Source organism: Leptodactylus fuscus, chromosome 3 (assembly GCF_031893055.1).
Source record: "Leptodactylus fuscus isolate aLepFus1 chromosome 3, aLepFus1.hap2, whole genome shotgun sequence".
NCBI classification, from domain to species: domain Eukaryota; kingdom Metazoa; phylum Chordata; class Amphibia; order Anura; family Leptodactylidae; genus Leptodactylus; species Leptodactylus fuscus.
The window spans coordinates 67,148,697-67,167,211 of NC_134267.1; the positions used below are offsets into that span (position 1 = coordinate 67,148,697).

Here is an 18,515-nt window from a genome sequence, read left to right on the forward strand (position 1 = left end):
ATAGAGCCAATCATTAGGCCCTAAATGTTTGTAAAGTAGGTTCGTCCAGATAGATTTCTTCTACCTGTAAGCAGGAATATGGACATTTACTTTATCAGCAGCATTTTATACCAATATCAATTTCTTTATCAAATGTCAGTCTATGGGATGTATGTTATTGTAAGCCCGAGGAGAGCCAGAAAGGTATCAGTACCTGGCCATTTTTGTTTTTTTGCATGGACATAGTGTGGAAATAAATGATCTAGCATTAGTTCTGTCTTTCATTACCAGGATTGTGGACAATGCTGACTATTTGTAGGATAGTTATCCAGTCAGGCTTGGACTATATGCCAGACTTTGGCATGGTCGTGTTACAGCAAGTAATGAAACTTTTTTGCCTAGTGCTGATGAGGATAAACTTAGAAATATACTTCATTTAAATTAAAAAAAAAAAAGTGACTTATTTGGTGCATCTTTCCACTAATCAAATCTATACCATAGAAGTCTATGGAGTAGGGAGCTCATCAAAGCAGTTTTCTTTCACATCACAGCTGGATTATCAGGGTGACTTATGTAGCCTTCAACAGAAATGTCTTTCAGGCAGGTTGCACACGATTGTGCTGCAACTGGCCTGCCTTGAATTAAAAGCATGGGCTACATACAGGGATGTCCCCGCATGTCCCCCGTGCTTCTGTGGCTCCTTTCATTAAATTAGTAGGATCCACAGAAGTACAGGCTGCAAAATAGGATAGGAATAGGACCTGTCCTATCTGATGCAGCCTGCATGGGCGTGTGTACGGGCCCATAGAAAAGAATGAGTCAGTGTGCTATCCATGAACTACACAGATAGCACACTGATGTACTCCACAGTAATCTGCAAGGGACCTTAGGCTAAGGCTCCATGTGGTTCCCTGCTGCGGGAAAAAACATGGCGCTTTAGATAGAAACTTTGTAGAGGTTTCCTGTTTGATAAGAATCCCTAACACTTTGCTCTAACTGTAAAACGCCATGTGGGGCCTCAGCCTTAAAGGGAATTTGTCAGGCTGATTTGAGACATTAAACCACCCATAAGCCCTTATGGACCAGAGGTTTAATGTCCCAAATCACCCTGTAATAAAGCCATCAGTGCCCGCAATAAAAAGAAAAAAAGCTTATTATACTCGCCCTTCCACTGTACTCCTTGCGCCAGCACAGTTCTTCACTGAAGCCAGAGAAGGACACCTCTGCTTCAGTGTGCATCCACCTCCGGCACTTGCACAGTCAAGCCATGATATACATCCTCAGCTTCATTGGAGAACTGTGCAGGCGCTGGGAGCATTAGAGAACAGTTTGATGTAAGTACTAAGGGTTTTTTGGCTTTTTTAAAATTGTGGGCACGTTTTTAAAGGGATTAAAGCGGCCATTTTCTTGTGGCCTGTGGGCATGCGCAGTCGGCTCTGCCAGGGCCTAGCAGATTGAAACCCAGGATGGAAAAAGACACAGGGAGAGGGCGTTCCAGAAGAAGATGGAGGCGTTGCTGGACATTTCTCTCACAGCATTGGTGACGCCCGCAGTGCTGTTTGAGCGCTGAGGACCGCCCCCAGTGCTGCGAAATACCTCATTTGCATACCAAATAAAACAGGGATTTCTACCGAACGGCGGCGCAGAGAAGACATCTAAAGGTAGGAGAAGAATATCCTTTCTTAAGGCTATTCCTACGTGTTAGGGACAAAAAAAAATGTCATTTTAATGATAGATGATTTAGGACACTGACAGATTCCCTTTAATGCTGTAGATGGCCTCCTCTGTTTCTCTTCCTGCTCCATAGGTACCTCAAGTACAAGACATAATCACGTAGTGATGCCAGGAGTAAGAGTTGAAACACAGGCACTTTTTATTAGTGAACTATATTGTAAATTCTGTTCACTTCACTTACACTATTTATGAATAATCAAAAGTGGACTTAACTTTTAACCCTTCCCTTACTGTGTAGTCCTACCAGTGTGATAAGAATTGCTCAACACTATTTGTTTTAGCCTATATAGGCCCGACAACTATATACGGGTTCTAATTTCTTTTTCGTATGTATAAAAGTAGACCTGATGCAGTAATAAAAAAAAAAAAAAAAAAAATCAATTGCATGATAGACACCATTGACTTGGGTTCTGTATGTATCTATACTGTTTAGTGAACATGAGCAGTACCTAATGGCCATTCACTATAACAAGATCAGCCGGGTATTCATCCTCTTAACCGTGTACAGTCTGACATGTGAGATAGAAACTGTAATAGGTACTCCAACTCAGATGTGAACACAGCCATGGGCAACTGAAATGTCCAGAGTGGGTAGTGACTACAAACACGAGCCTCCCATTGTGGCTCTATGCAGTTCAGAAAGACAATTCAACAATGAAAAACACAGAAATCTCTTAAGAATGTGACATTTGTATCTTTAGTTAAAATTTTAAATCATTTCCAAGCAGCAGAATCCATTCAGTTGAAAAAGTGGTCCCAAGCACCATTATAAAGCCTCATAAACCACAAAAAAACATTTATTGTCCACCTGCCATTTACGCTCTTGATTCTGGGCTTTAAGCAGCTTTTGAGGTTTTGCCTAATTTTACCCAAAAGAAAAAAAACCCAAAAGGAGTGTTAAGCACCGCACAATACGTGCAACTAATAAAACATTTCAAGATACTAGATAAAGGCTATATGTACACCTTTTAAAGAGATTTTTTTTATTATTATTATTCTTGAAATATTTGTATTTTGAGCTAAAAATCACTTTCTGTAATTGGATTTAAGTTAAAATAAATAATGAAAATTTGGCTTGTACAGCTGTAACCCCAATGACAGGTTGGTGAATGGGTTAATAAGTACATAGCCTTTCTTATTAAAAGAGGGGGTAGCGATGAGATGCAAATAGCGTATGACTATTCTGGATTAGTGAGAAATTTAAAACACTCGGTTACAGCTGCTGTGCAAAAACCACAACAAGGCAAAGTGTCAGATTTTTTTTTAATAACTTTTTTTTTTAAATATCAAGTTTTATGTTAAACATCTTTTTAAAGAATTTTTGGTGAGGTTTTTAACTCCTTTCTGCTGGAGGAATTTTTCGATTTCTGTTTTAGACTCTCCACCTTTCAAACCCCATACCTTTTAATTTTACACTCACAGAGCCATTTGAGGGCTTAATGTTTGCGCGACAAATTGTTCTTCAAATTGTACTGGGAAGCCGGAAAAAAAAAATTCTGAATTAGGTAGAATTGGAGAAAAGGTAAATTTGTGCGACTTTCTTATGGGATTCGTTTTTACAGTGTTCCCTCTTCATCCAAAATGACATGTCACCTGTATTCTATATTTCGGTACAAATTGGGGTACCCGATTTCTATAGTTTTATTTACATTTTAACCCCTTAACAAAAATCCAAATCTTTGCAAAAAAAATAATTTATTCTTAAAGTCGCCAGATTCTTACACCTGTAACTATTTTATATTTCTGTGTGTAGGGATGCTTAGGGCGTCTTTTTTGGCAGGGGCCACTATTGCGTGTATTGTCTATTTCTTTTATCACTTTTTTTTTTTTTTTTTTTTAAACCAGTTAAACAGGGGGGGGGGGGAAAAAGGGTGATGTGTGCAGTGGTCCGACCTCCTGTCTACTATAGCAATGCCTCGGAACCTGTAATATTAACAAGAATGGTGAGGTGGGGGGAAGTGGGATTTGAGGATCTTGCCCCAGGGCATCCAGGGGGTAGTCTGCCAGTGTATTTTCAGTCTCCGATGGGTGATCCCAGCCCTCGGCTATATAACACAGCAGGATGTAAATGCCGCTGGTACACTTATGTGCACGTGGGATTACAGCGCTATACTACTACTGAGCTGAGTGTTAACTATGTGCTCAGCTTAACTTAACAGTATGTCACAGAGGGAATGGGTTAAAAACACATTCCTAAAAATCCTGCCGTTTTGATACTGTCCACTAGGCCATATAACATCCTGGAGACAACTTGTTTCCTATAGATTTCTTTGCAACAGCCCTCTCACTTCTCAGCACATCGATGATTACAGCTATCACGTACATAGAAATAAGATACAGAATACTTCACAATAAATGATTTGACAATGACGGCCGACCAGATCACAAGGCATGCCCAAAAAACTCTCCTAGTACATACAAATGAATAGGTGTCGAATGACCATTGTCCTTCTATAGGAAACAGGAAGTCACAGAATGTTTTAGGCTTAGTGGCAAAAATTGGAATTACAAGATTAAGATTTTGTTTTAATGTCTAACTTTCAAATTAATATCTACAACATCATGAAAAATTCTTAAATATATGTTTAACATAAAAACATGATTTTAACAAAAGATAATGTCTGGTGACACTTTTCCTTTAAGACTCAAACTTAAAACTTGGAATTATCAGTACACACCAATGTCCTTTTAATTCTAAACCTATTAGTTTGAGGTATGTTTTTTGTGTTGATTTTACAAAAAAAGACAAAAAATAAAGCACACAGGCTATACCCATAGCAGTAGCTTAGATCTCAAATCCTAGCATGCCAGGAAAATTGAGTAAAATTCTAAAATATTTTATTTGGTGTAAAAAGGTGTAAATGGTACATAGGTGATCTCTCCAAAGACCACACACTTGTTGTATTTTGTTGTCTAGCACCGTTTTGAAAGGCTTGTGCAATTTTTCCACATGTAGGTATAATAAATAAAGGTTTATCCTTCTTTACTGTTTTTGCCTCTTTTCGCTCCTTTTTTTGGTGTTGCTGGTACATTTTGGCAGCAGTCACATATCCAGCGACCTAGAATTAAAGAATTGAGAAAAATTTACCAAGGAGGTATTTTCCATATGTAAAATTGTCACCATCACTTGAAATGGAGATATATATGACACGCACACATACAGCTCTGAAAAAAATCAAGAGACCACGGCATAATTTTCAGTTTCTCAGATGTTCCCCAACTCTGAGGACTGGTTTTTCCAGCAGGACAATGCGCCATGCCACACAGCTAGGTCAATCAATGTGTGGATGAAGGAGCACCACATCAAGACCCGGTCATGGCCAGCCCAATCTCCAGACCTGAACCCCATTGATAACCTCTGGAATGTAATCAAGAGGAAGATGGGTAGTCACAAGTCATCAAACAAAGAAGAACTGCTTACATTTTTGTGCCAGGAGTGGCATAAGGTCACCCAAAAGCAGTGTGACTGGTGGAAAGCCAAGACACATGAAAGCTGGGATTAAATATCATGGTTATTCCACTAAATATTGATTTCTGCTCTTCCTGAGTTACATTAGTATTGTTGTTTCTAAATGAATATGATCTTGTTTTCTTTGCATTATTTGAGATCTGACAGTGCGGCTTCATTTTTATTATTTTGATGATTTCTCATTTGCTGCAAATAAATACAAAATTTTTCGCTTTGAATTTCAGACACGTTGTCAGTAGATTATATAAGAAAAGAACAATGTACATTTTACTCAAAAATATACCAATGAAGAGAAAAAGAGAAACTGAAAATTATGCAGTGGTCTCTTAATTTTTTCCAGAGCTGTATATAGATTATATATAAACAATAGACGGAGTAATATTTTATATCATTGCTTACCATGCCCTATGTTTATAAGCTTTGATAATTATATTAATATTCTGTTAATAGTGGTAAGCAAGCAATGGTTACCGTGTCCTAAAATATTTGGTTTACACACTGGTGGAAAAGTATGAACTTTTAGTATGACTGAAGAGAGGATCCTGGAATACTAGGCCCGGTTCACATCTGCGTTTGGGAATTCCGTTCCCCTCTCTGCATGAAAAATGCGGAGAGAAACATCCTGCAAGCAGTGCTTTTCTTTCTGTATTTTAGTGCGTAAACTACGTGGACCCCATTGTCTCTGGGGTCCGCAGGTTTCCTAAGATAACTTTTTATGCAGATTAGGTTTCCCTTCGGGGGGTTCCCAAGCCGTCTTCCCGAACATAAACCCATGCACAGATGTCAACCAGGACTTGAACAGTTTGTTTGACTCACACATGGCATACAAAAGGTAGACATTGGTTTCAATATACAAGTCACAGCAGCATGTCCTAAACTTCATACAAGATTTTTTTTTTCCATCACACGATAGGGGTTTGAAGAAGTCATGCTCATACTGTGCTGTACATTGTAGAAATGTTCTGTGCACAAAACCTGCTGTAAATCCATGTCTGAACATAGCCTTACTACTAATGATTACATAAAATAAAGACAGTCATACTGTAGATGTGGACACTGCTTAGGCACCTTTGTGCTTAAAGGGAGTCTATCACCTTCCTTAACCACTTCATAGTGCTGTAGGCGCTGTGACATGCTTACAAATCATACCTTCATTATGTTTCACAGTCTCTTGGATGTCAAGAAAAAGACATTTTCTGCACCTTGAAGGGGTTAAGGAAAGTTATAGTCTCCCTTTTCAGAAGCCTTAGTATAAGTATATTATATATATTATTATATATATAAATATATAGTATATTCTCACAAATGGCATGGTTATGTTTTATCTGCTTTCCTATCTTGTACATTTACTTCATATTATTTGGAGGTGCTGGTTTAAAGAAAAGCATAGAGGGGCCACACGGTGGCTCAGTGGTTAGCACTGCAGCCTTGCAGCGCTGGAATCCTGGTGTTCAAATCCCGCCAAGGGCAAAAAAACCATCTGCAAGGAGTTTGTATGTTCTCCCCGTGTTTGCATGGATTTCCATCCCATATTCCAAAAAGACATACTGATAGGGGAAAAAAATGTACATTGTGAGTTCTATGTGTGTGTGGGGCTTACAATCTACATTTAGAAGAAAAAAAAAATAATAGGGTCTTCTGTGACATTATGCTACAAACCTGACAGATTGTTCTACATCTTATAGGCAGAGTCCATCATGGAACAGTTAGGGACATGAACAAAACATACCCGATGGAAGAGCACCAAGGCCAACACAGAAAGTATGGTAGCCACGATCACAGTGGTCACAGAACATCATTTCCTCTTCATGGTGAGGCTGTCCACAAATAATACAGGTCTTACACTCCATACATTGCCAGGGATATTTCTTTATTACTGCAACAAGCTCAGGTGACATATCTAAACATGACGGATGACCTATAGACAAATGAAAAAACAAATGGTAATCATCTATGTAACATAAAAATGCATTAGGAGACTGGACTCTCACAGGGCATTTTGTAAATCACATACATTTTAATAAAAAAAAAAAAAGAAAAAAAATAAAGTCACAAGTACACACAATGACCAATAGAGAATGCTAATTCTGTCACCTGCTGCTTTGTTTAGTTATGCATTAAAGGGGGTTATCTACCATCTAATATTGTTGGCCTGTCTATCATCAATATTAGATCTTCAAAGGTCCAAACACCCAGTTCAGATGTTTCAGGATAACTCCCAGTGTTTTTATGCCAGGAGTCATGCTGCTCACGTGCCATAAAAGGTGTAGCGTATGTTTCGGCAGCACTGTCCCAGTGAAATCTAATGGAAATTACTGCAGTACCAAAAGTTGTTGCTACACTTTGTATGCCGAGAGAGCAGCGTTCCCAGCATATAAACATTACTTTCCCAGGTATCAGACCCTCGCAGAAGGAATAATGATCTCTAGACTAGGCCATCAATATTAGAAAGTGGATAACACGCACATATATATATAAAATAAATTTTATTTTTTTACTGCATTTACAAAATGGCAAAAAAAAAAACAAAAAAAAAAACTTAAAATGCCTTGTGAAAATGCAGCTTAAGTTTTCTACAAACATTGAATTCTTAAATTTGGGAAAAAAAAAAGAACATGATTGAAGCCTCATATAATATACTGTCCTGAACTTCATGGCTGATAAGACAAGGAGTGCAATAGGGTAACACCCAAAAAACAGTAAGGCTCTGTTCAGTAAGGTGAAAACCAAAAATGTTTAATAAAAACAACTAGATTACAAAAGGTTATAATGCAAAGTTAAAATAAGTCAAAACATGAGGGAAAAGTTACACGGAATGTATGTGTCATATGTTCTGGTGGTAGAATGTTAAAAATCGAGAGAGGGAGCAGGTATGAGGGCGCAGATAGTGCTCTGATCCCATCCATTCAATGCCGGTTTTTAAAGGCTGTTCCGGGGGAGGGGGGGAGTTTAAAGGTGTTCCGGGGGAGGGGGGTCAGGTGTCCCCAGGTCGGTGTCCAGCTTCAGTTCCCCCCCCCTACATCGTCCCCCGTGTAGTAGTTCTCACCTTTGGCTCTCTCCTCTGCTCCTGTGTCTCCTCCGCTCCACACACTTCTCCTGCTGCCTGTCTGTGTCCTGTATGAAGCACAGCGAGGTTCGGCGTCTGGTTGCTATGACGCAGGGCCTGCTCTGCTACATAAACGCCACAGGGACCAGCAGGAGCAGTGTGTGCAGGCAGCCAGCAGAGGGAGCAGAGGAGAGAGACAAAGGTGAGAGATACTACACGGGGGACGATGTAGGGGGTGGGGGCAGGAATGGGGGAACATGAGACTGGGGGGCAGAGATGGGGGGGCAAGACACTGGGGGAACATGAAGTGAACTGGAGGCAGAGAAGGGGGGGACATGAAGCTGGGGGCAGAGATGGGGGGACAAGACCCTGAGGGCAGAGATGTGGGGGACAAGACCCTGAGGGCAGAGATGGGGGGGACAAGATACTGGGGGCAGAGATGTGGGGGACAAGACCCTGAGGGCAGAGATGTGGGGGACAAGACCCTGAGGGCAGAGATGGGGGGGACAAGATACTGGGGGCAGAGATGGGGGGGACAAGACCCTGAGGGCAGAGATGTGGGGGACAAGACCCTGAGGGCAGAGATGTGGGGGACATGAAGCTGGGGGCAGAGATGGGGGGACAAGACCCTGAGGGCAGAGATGTGGGGGACAAGATACTGGGGGCAGAGATGGGGGGGGACAAGACCCTGGGGGCAGAGATTGGGGGGACAAGACCCTGAGGGCAGAGATGTGGGGGACAAGACCCTGAGGGCAGAGATGTGGGGGACAAGACCCTGAGGGCAGAGATGTGGGGGACAAGACCCTGAGGGCAGAGATGGGGGGGACAAGATACTGGGGGCAGAGATTGGGGGGGACAAGATACTGGGGGCAGAGATTGAGTAAAAAAGCGTTTATTCGTGGCCATGTCCATTAAATGATCCCTATACTCAGTCACCACAGACTCCCAAGCCTGCCTAAGTCTCTCTGTGGGTGCATTAAGGTATACCTGCTCAGCTTGCTTTACCTGGGCCAATAACGTTTCTGTCAGCTGTCTGCTACTAGTCTTTTTGGAGCTAATCTCCCGTATATAAAGCCCCCTTATATAAGCTTTAAATGTATCCCAGACTACAGCTGACGAGGACGACCCCGCATTAAATGCAAAAAATTCACTCAGGGACACAGACAATGAGGCGCCCACCAATTGGACCCAAAAAGGGTGAACTTTCCATAGAGCTCTAGAGCCCGACATAGGCTCCCCCAGAGATAAGCAAACTCTGAGTGGAGAATGGTCAGACACACTCTGGGGTTCATAGGAAACACAATCAACCAGCGGCAAAAGCAGCTCGTTGGCCAGTGCCAGATCAATTCTGGACAGTGAACCATAGGAGGAGGAGTAACAGGAGTATTGTCTGGTGTCTGGGTATCGCAAGCGCCATATATCAACCAACCCGATCTCTGCAATTAACTTATATAGAGAAGTAGGAGTCGCAGTTTGGGGGATAGAGCCCGTGTGGAACTTATCTAAATGAGGAGAAAGGTATGAATTGAAATCCCCAATAAGAAGGACAGGTACCCCAGGAGCACCTGAGAGCAGTGGAAGTATGCGTTTAATGGCCAAGCCTGAATAAGGCGGTGGTATATATATAATGCTATAAGATGTAATGGCTGGGAATAGATTGTACAAATAATACTAACATATCCCTCCTCATCCTCCACCACTGGGGGCAGAGATGGGGGGGGACAACATACTGGGGGCAGAGATGGGGGGGGGGGGGACAAGATACTGGGGGCAGGCCCGCTCTGGCCACAAGTAGAGGGGCATTGGGGCCCATGGGCCGCACTGCAGGTGGTTTGCACAGGTATCAGGGGGCCGCCGACAAAGTTGCAGGTTATAGCTAGTGTGGAATAACCAAAACAGCTCTTGAAAAAAATTTTTTTTACAGACCTGTGCAATCCTACAGTGTAAAAAGAGGCTGAAGTTGCCCAAGACCAAGCTATGGATATATGTATATGACTGCTGGCTGAGCTTTCAGTCTGAGACCATAATGGAAACAGGGCAGGCAATACACCTCAGTATCAGGTTTTTGGTTTTTGTTTTTCCTTTATCTTTTACAAGATTACATACGAGAGCCAGAAAAAGGCAGTGGGGAAATGTATTAATAAGTTTACACAAAAGGCATTTAATTTAGTGAATATTGTGAAATGTACAATCTTTCAATTAAAATATTCTATTGTGTCTTTACAAATGATAGCTACAATGAATGTTATAAGATCATATATCATCTGTGACTTACCACTGTTATCACACTGGGAGCAGTGTATAAGCCTTTCGGATTTTCCTTTCTTGGCGACGTCCTTACCCTTCAGACAAATTCCACAAATAGCATTTGGGATGGACTTAGGCTGGAACGGTAGAAAAGGGGTAGTAATGTCACCTTATACAAACCCAGTTGGGGCTCTTCATATTTCCAATATTCAACATTACCAAAAATAATCCTTACATATATATTTTTCTACTTAACATAAAATGCAGAGTTGAAGTTTTGCAAAAACAATTATAATAGTAACCCAACAGAACAGATTTTACCTAATGTAGGAATCAAGAAATGATAATAGAAATGTAGTCTGACCCTTGCAATCAAAACTCCTAGCGTTTCCAAACATTCAAAGATTGTGCACTTGAGTTAAGTTTTAATATGTTATTTATCCATTTTCAATTTGAGACATATACTGAGACTCCAGACACATGCGGAGCATGAGCTATTGAGCAGAAGAACAAAGTCTTTTTTTTTTTTTTTTTCATAAATCAGGGTTTTATAATAAGAAATGCTACATTATAATTTCTTGATGCTTATAGACTATACGATATAACATTATTTACAAGTGAACCAGTCACCAGGCTTAGGGCCACTAAACTACCAGTATACCCTTAAACTAGGGTTTAGTCTCCCAAACCCGACAGTATTCATCACAGTTGTCTCTCAGTTTTTAAGTTTAATAGGGCTCCTCTCCGGTGACTGCAGGCAATGAAGCGAGGTCTACTCTCTGCACTACACACAAAAGCCCAGCTGCTCCACACAAAAATGCACAGATAATGGAGATACTGGCAGGTTTGGGACCATAACTCCCAGCTGCACAAGTACATGCTAATGATCCTAATCGTGGTGACAGATTCCTACAAGTCTCACCAATATCTTAAAGGGGTATTCACATCTCAAGGATCCTATCTATACTGGTAGCTTATGTAAACTGAAGACTTTTCCTAATTGTATTGCATTAGAAATGCTTTGTTTGCCTGCTATGTGAACTTATTCCTCCCATTGTTTACACAGCGTTTCCATAACACTGGAAATCTGCATGATCTGCATTTATATTAGACTTCTAGTAATTACAATAAGTATTGTGATACTTGATAGTGTCCTGATCAGCAAGCTGGGAGGGGAGATACAGGAAGTTAGAAGAGGAGACAGCAGACAAAGCTGCTCAAACAAGGGATGGAAAAACCCTTTAATTATGAAATATGTAAGCTAAAGTAATCGTTATTGAAATATTAAACATTCTTGGGACAAAGACTGCACACAGATGATTATTAGAAACAAAAACATATGCTAAATTAACCATTTGTTTACTGAAGCATATATGGTAAAAAATTACAATGTAGCGTAAATGCAGCAAAACCTCAAAAGTTTTTCAAAGCCCAGATGTGTTACATATCTCATCAATATCTATATAAATTTGACAGGTAACCTATTGTTCGAGGGAAGTATAGTATATTGAAATGTATGCACCTGTAGCAGATGTCTCAGATGTATAATATTAAAACACCACAGGCCAATTAAAATATATACTATAATCCCCTTATCAGCCTAAGGCTAAATGGACTAATGATAGAGATAAAGTACATTTAAGTTACGTAATTTTAATATCCACGCAACTTATAAATTGCCAAGAGCACAAACAAGGGTCAGACACTGCATAAGCCCTCGGCTGTTTTCATAGACCCCCAATGAAGTTGAAAGTCCACATGGGGACGTGAGGCATGTATGACGCTCGGGGGTGCACGGAGGAACTCATTAGCATATCCGTTTTACTGGTAAATCATAAAAATGGGGGGGCTTTTCTAAAACGATTGGCAGCACCTGAATAGCCAAAAATCTAATGATAGAGCCCCTTTAAAGAAGAAAACAATGGATGAAAAATTCCCATAGATGCCAGCAGAGCTTGTTTGTGCTACTAAGACATTAGTAACATAAGACAGACTTGCATACTAAGCATATACTCTCTACTAACCAAAAAAAAAAAGCTGCCATGTCGTGAATTGCAGCCCTGTGGAATCTTAAAAGATGACAGAAACCATCAGAATGACATTAATGCTATTTATTTAAAAATAAAGCATTTCAGCCTCTTTTTACACAATGAAAGCAAAAATACGTGAAACATTCATAAAGGTCTACAGCTAGAAAATAAATACTATATCATGGAAATAGCTCGAAACACTTAAAACATTTCACAGAACAAAATGCCTATATCACACTGTTCTCGCTTGCAATCGATTTTCGTGTACCCATAACTATTTCTTCTGTAACTTGAATAACCTTTGGCATTTTCTGTTAATCTGTACAATGCTGACCTAAGAAATAACAGGAATTCAATTATACAAAACTTCACAAAATGAAGTAAGGCACATAACCACATTGTCAAGGTTCTCATCAGTACAACAGAAACTGATACTGGAGGAGAAAACTAAACTTACTGGAGAAGCGGCGACCCTTGATGTAAACATATAGAAATACCCCATCTGTTGAGTATATGCAGACACCTTCAATCTTACTTTACTAAGATGGCACTACAGAAGCAAGCACTCTGCCTCCATTCCCGCATATAAAAGTCTAATAGAAGTAAGATTATGGATGCAATGCTAACCCATATAAAATGATTCACGTGCATAGGCGTCATTCAATGCCGGATATGACTCCAGATACGGGTTCATATTTTATTTCTAAGATCTAGCATGTGTATATCCTTCAGCACTCATAGTGCACACTACACATACCACCACAGCAAACTAACAACACACATACATACAGCTCTAAAGTGCACAGTTTCATCTAGGAACACCACAATGGCCTGCAAATTGTGGATTTCACCTATCAAATAAAGGCTCGGGGCTGCAAAAAAGAAGGGTCACAAATTTTTGTGCAAACATTTGCTACCATTTTATACCACCTTTGTGGCATAGTAGAATAATGTATTACGGTGTTGGATGTACACACAAAAATCCACAGCGTAACACAATACCAACAAATCTACAGATTTTCACTGTGTATTTCACTACTTTCAGTGTGGGGGGTAAAATCACAATAATACAAATTTACTGAGTTTGCTATAAAAGCCATTGTGGAATATGCACAGAATATTCAGCCCACGTCCAGGTATCCTAAAGTGCAACTAAACTTAAGAACAACGTTTGTTTTTCTGGCAGCATTTGTGATATTTATAAATATTGTGATATATGAACAGATTTCAGTTCTCTTTCAAGAAATCCTGCGCTGTAATTCACCATTTGCCCTGTATGTATTATTTGCCTTGTTTCTCACTGAATGGAATCCAATAAAAACAGGGAACTGGGAAGTGTGTGTGTGTGTGTGTGTAGGGGGGGGGGGGATCCATCTTACATATGATGCCAAACAAACAAATGCACAGTTCTACATTTTACAATAACTGAGATGTAATGGTTTATAGTGACAACCCCGCAGATTCAGTGAAAATCTCTAGATCAGTTTATAACAATTTGCTTAACACCACTTGTTATCAGTAATAAAAATAAAGAAATGTTCTGATTAACTTTCACACAAATATGGTTAAAAGTTTCCAGAAATTCTCAAATTGCTCCACACCTCTCTAAATTCAGACAAACACCAATGGGGGCGCAGTCTGCATCTGTCATTTAATCTCCTGTGACGGAGGAGAGCAACGGACATTAAATAAGAGTAGTGTGAATCCACCCTAACATGTAAAGTTATCGTAATAGAATTCAGTATTTTACAATAGTTTTAAATGAAGCAATAAAAAAGCAAGATATTAGTCTAGTCTCATACAGTCCCTGTAACACTGACAAACTCACCTCAGCAAATAGTGCAAGGTCAAAACGTGTATGCCCAGTAATGGATCCGGTAGTGTACCATATTTCAGAGGTACAAACAATTTCCTTAAAAATGTGCACACCTCTGCTGTTACTCAAGTAACACTACACACTCTTGTCACACTAGTACCATTCACACAAGCCCTGGACATCAACTGCAAACCCGGGGAATGAATCTTTTACCAAAGCCTCAGAGCAGAAGATGCTCACTATACTTAGTATGCTAATGTTGGACAAGCCTTCCCTCTAACTATCAGCAATGCTAATCATATAGATATCAGATCACTCCATCAGAAGAAGGCTGCATCTCTGCATCAGAGTAAAAGCAACCATTGTTAAATTGTGAGATATCAAAATGAACATTAATGTACTTGTCACATCTTTTATTATGTACTCACAGTGAATGCTCCTGACTAAACACCTCCATAGACTTTAACTGCCATCATCTGTTACAAAACACCATTTGTCCCTAAAACTCACATAAGACAAAAGCTGCTCTTGTCACTCCCTGGACTTCACCTGGACTCTCCCCTGGTCTATCCTGATCAGCCTATTTCAGCCCTAGTATCTAGGTCTTCATTTAGGCCATGCTGAGCCTGACGAAGGGCGTACCTGTCCAGAACAATGACCTATAGTGAGTATTGCCATGCATGCACCAACCAACCACTGAACTTGATGTCTATAGTTGAAACTATTACTGCATGTTATGTGCAAACTGGATGTTGACTATATTGCAGCTGTTTATCTTATATGGATCTCAATGTTATTTCAAATAAAAACTAGCCAGCAAAGCGAGTTGTCCTAGTCTTCCAGATAATAAGTTAGCCTGCCAGGACCAATATATTTGAAAAAAATTTATTTATTTATTTTTTTAACTTTAACAAAACTGTTTCTTACACGGCTCAATCTACTGCAGGGGATGTCCAGTTTCATGAAATAGAGATTAAGGGTTGTAAAATCAAAAAGCTCAACAATTTTCTAACATGTTTTCTATTCAAATCTTCACGGTTTTCTAGCTCTCTGCTTGCAGTCATTCATTCTGCTTACATCCAGTGGATTAAAATCATGCCATAGGTCATGTGATGTATAGTCCATGGTCATGTGATGGCACAGGGACACAGCACAGTAATTATACATCTGCCTGGTAACGACTTGTACACCTATGTATCCATCACATTTATTTGCTGAAACTAGACAACCCCTATAAGATTAATTCCTGCACAAGAGCCTTAATAAAAATTGCTCATTTGCAACTAGACTGACAGATTCCCATCTAGTGTGACTAAAAGCGCCCATACACATTAGATGAAGGTTAGCCAAACCATCAGCTTTAGTCAGGCTTTAACTATGCGCATTGGGTGCCCCAACTTACATCAACGGGCTCCTTTCTTGAGATGGGTGTGTATCCCACAAATGAGACCTATGTGCATCAGGCATTTTGACATATCTTTTGGATATAGCCATAAATGCCACGATAGGAATAACCCTTTATGAAGAGATTTCATAGTAGGATCTGAATATGAGTGCACACACACAGAGTTAGTAGATATCAGTAAATCAGGATTTACCAACATTCCCAGCTACCCCACTGTATCATGCATAAGACTAAAGTAGTTACCAACGAGAATCTCCAAATTGGTCCAAATCATCAGTTCTCCACAGTACAGCGGAGAAGTACCTGCTGGCCAACAGCAATTGAAGGTACTGCACGTGGCCATGTTTACGGTTTGTCAACCTCAGCATTCTGCCTTGTCAACTTTACCAGCAATATTATAAAAAATAAAAATCTATAATAATACTCTTCACATTATAGGCTGGCAAAAATACTAAAGTGTTATCACCTTTTTGATCAATATGCCTCCGCACATGTTCATGGCTGCGATGTGGCCTATGGCAGTAGTGTCGCCAGGATATCTGAGCAGACTTATGCAGACAGGTATCTCGTGAACATGGAAGCACGTCGTGAGTTAAGTGACTTTGAACATGGGATGACATAGAATAGCATTTTGGAGATTACTCGGGAATTTGGGTTTCCGAGGTTGACAGTGTCTCGGGTGGACCTGCAATATCGCAGAGACAACATTGGCAGCCGCATAAACCGGCACACCGGTCAACCACGAGTGTTTGATAAACGAATGTCATGTCACCTCCGCAGAGTCGTACAGGGATCTCAACGGTCTAGGCATCAACAGTTGACGCTTGACCCGTGTCCTTTTGCTTACACCGCAACACAGAACTCGAAGACTGGCATGGGCCCACGACCATCATCAGTGGACCATGGAACAGTGGCGGCATGTGGCATGGTCTGATGAATCAAAGTTCCAGGCGTACAGAGTCGATGGGCATGTGAGTGTGTGGCATATGCCCCATGAAGCCATGGATCCTGCATGCCAACAGTCACGTGTCTAGGCGGGAGGTGACTCTGTCATGATCTGGGTCGTGTTCACATGGTCTCAATTGGTCCCCATTGTCCGGGTGCATCGCTTTGAAGAGAAAGTTCACAGAGTTTTCCTCCGCGGACTTTCTCTTCCCATTATATCTATGGGAAAGCTGACGGCATTTCCGTAGATATAATTGACATGCTGCGATTTGCAAAGCCGCAACAGCTTTGCATGAATCCCATCCACTTTGCCTGCACTGTACAACGCCGCAATTTTTCTCGCAGCGTCTCCGCTGCGGGCAAATAGCGGCGTTTACGTCACATGGGGCCCCGGCCTAACTTAGGTTTGTGTTGAAAAGGTTGTCCACAATAAGGAACAGAATGTTCTCTTGTTTGTTCCTTAAAACAGTGTCATGTCTGTCCACAGACTTTGGTATTGCAGTTCAGAACCATTAAATACGCCTATTGAAATCCCCTTTTTGGTGACTGCATACAACAGAATTTGTTTTGTTTGTTTTTTATTTTAGCCAAAGCCAAGAGTAGCTTCAAAAGGAATGGTGAATATAAAGTAAGCACTTGTGCTCTTTCCTTCTGATAAATCTAGCTTTGCCAAACAAAAAAAAAAACAAAACACTGGTACTTTTCTTCAATTTATGGTTTCAGGCTTAAAGAGTTTTCCAGGACTTATATGTGGCTGTTTATGTGAAAAGGGCCCACACTGTCGATATGGAGTTCTTGGTATCATTGTAACGGTTATGGTGTAACATTGTCCGAAACAGCAAAAAAATTTTTATTGAAAGCACAATTGACATATTTTTAAATAAAATTTTTGCATAAAACAAAATTGTGATTTTTTTTACCCAAATATGTTTTGGACTATTTTCTCTATAATTAGTATCGACGATCTGGGCCCTTTTCACGTAAACAGCCACATATATTGATGACCTATTAATGGGGCAAGTGCTATAGCCTTTTTTTTTTTTTTTTACTGAATACTAAGCACAATGTCGTGCACTGCAGCTCAGTCATATATACCAGCATGGGAATAAGCTGCAATCAGAATATGTGATTAACTAATGTGATGTTGGGTGTCAGACCCCTAACAATAAGCCATTGACAACCTATCCTATAGGTTATCAATATCTAATTATTGGAAAACCTCTAAGGCCCCATGTAGCGGGCCACAGTAAAGAAGTGCTGCGGGAAAAACTGCGGCAACAACAGAAACCTGTTTTTTCCCACAGCGCTTTTCAAAGAAAGTTTGCAGAGCTTTCCTCTGTGGATTTTCGTCTTTTTACTAAACCTATAGGGACACCTGCCAGCATTTACGTAGGTGTAATTGACATGCTGCGATCTCTGCACATACTTTCCCGAAAGGTGTGGATGGGATTCGCTACAATCGGATCGACCTTGCAGTGACTGTAAAACACCTTACATCCAGCAACTATTAATCTGAAACTAAAATCTTTCTCACAATGGCATGAACATTACTGTATTATATTTATGGTTACAAATTATTGCACAAATCAATATAAATTTTCAGCACTTCATGAAAGCGCACTGACTGTTCATTGTGGATTTCCCTTTAAATCACTTCACTCCCATGTTATGCTTTACTACACTGTCAATTCTAAAAAAAAAATTGTATCACTTATGGCATACACACATGTATCGATGAGCAAAAGGTGCAAATGTGCCTATCTATGGAGCTGGCTGTGAAATAACCATTTCATTCTACTTTATCTTTACCTACTACAAAATCTTACCAACAGGTAAAATAGAAA

General features: G+C 40.3%; 1 protein-coding gene across 3 annotated transcripts in view; it reads right to left on the reverse strand.

The window, feature by feature from the left end:
- Nucleotides 1-3,518: 3,518 nt before the first annotated feature.
- The window catches only part of PHF10 (PHD finger protein 10), a 39,238-nt gene continuing 24,241 nt past the window's right edge, over nucleotides 3,519-18,515 (reverse strand). For 2 of the 3 annotated variants that reach the window (XM_075267706.1, XM_075267707.1), the window contains 3 exons: nucleotides 10,504-10,612; nucleotides 6,912-7,100; nucleotides 3,519-4,772 (listed from right to left, as the gene is read on the reverse strand). In XM_075267706.1, coding sequence (XP_075123807.1) covers nucleotides 4,687-4,772; nucleotides 6,912-7,100; nucleotides 10,504-10,612 — 384 coding nt within the window. In that variant the 3' untranslated portion in view covers nucleotides 3,519-4,686. Of the gene's footprint in view, nucleotides 4,773-6,911; nucleotides 7,101-10,503; nucleotides 10,613-12,615; nucleotides 12,840-18,515 lie in introns of those variants that run through there. The other variant, XM_075267708.1, reaches the window with a different exon arrangement.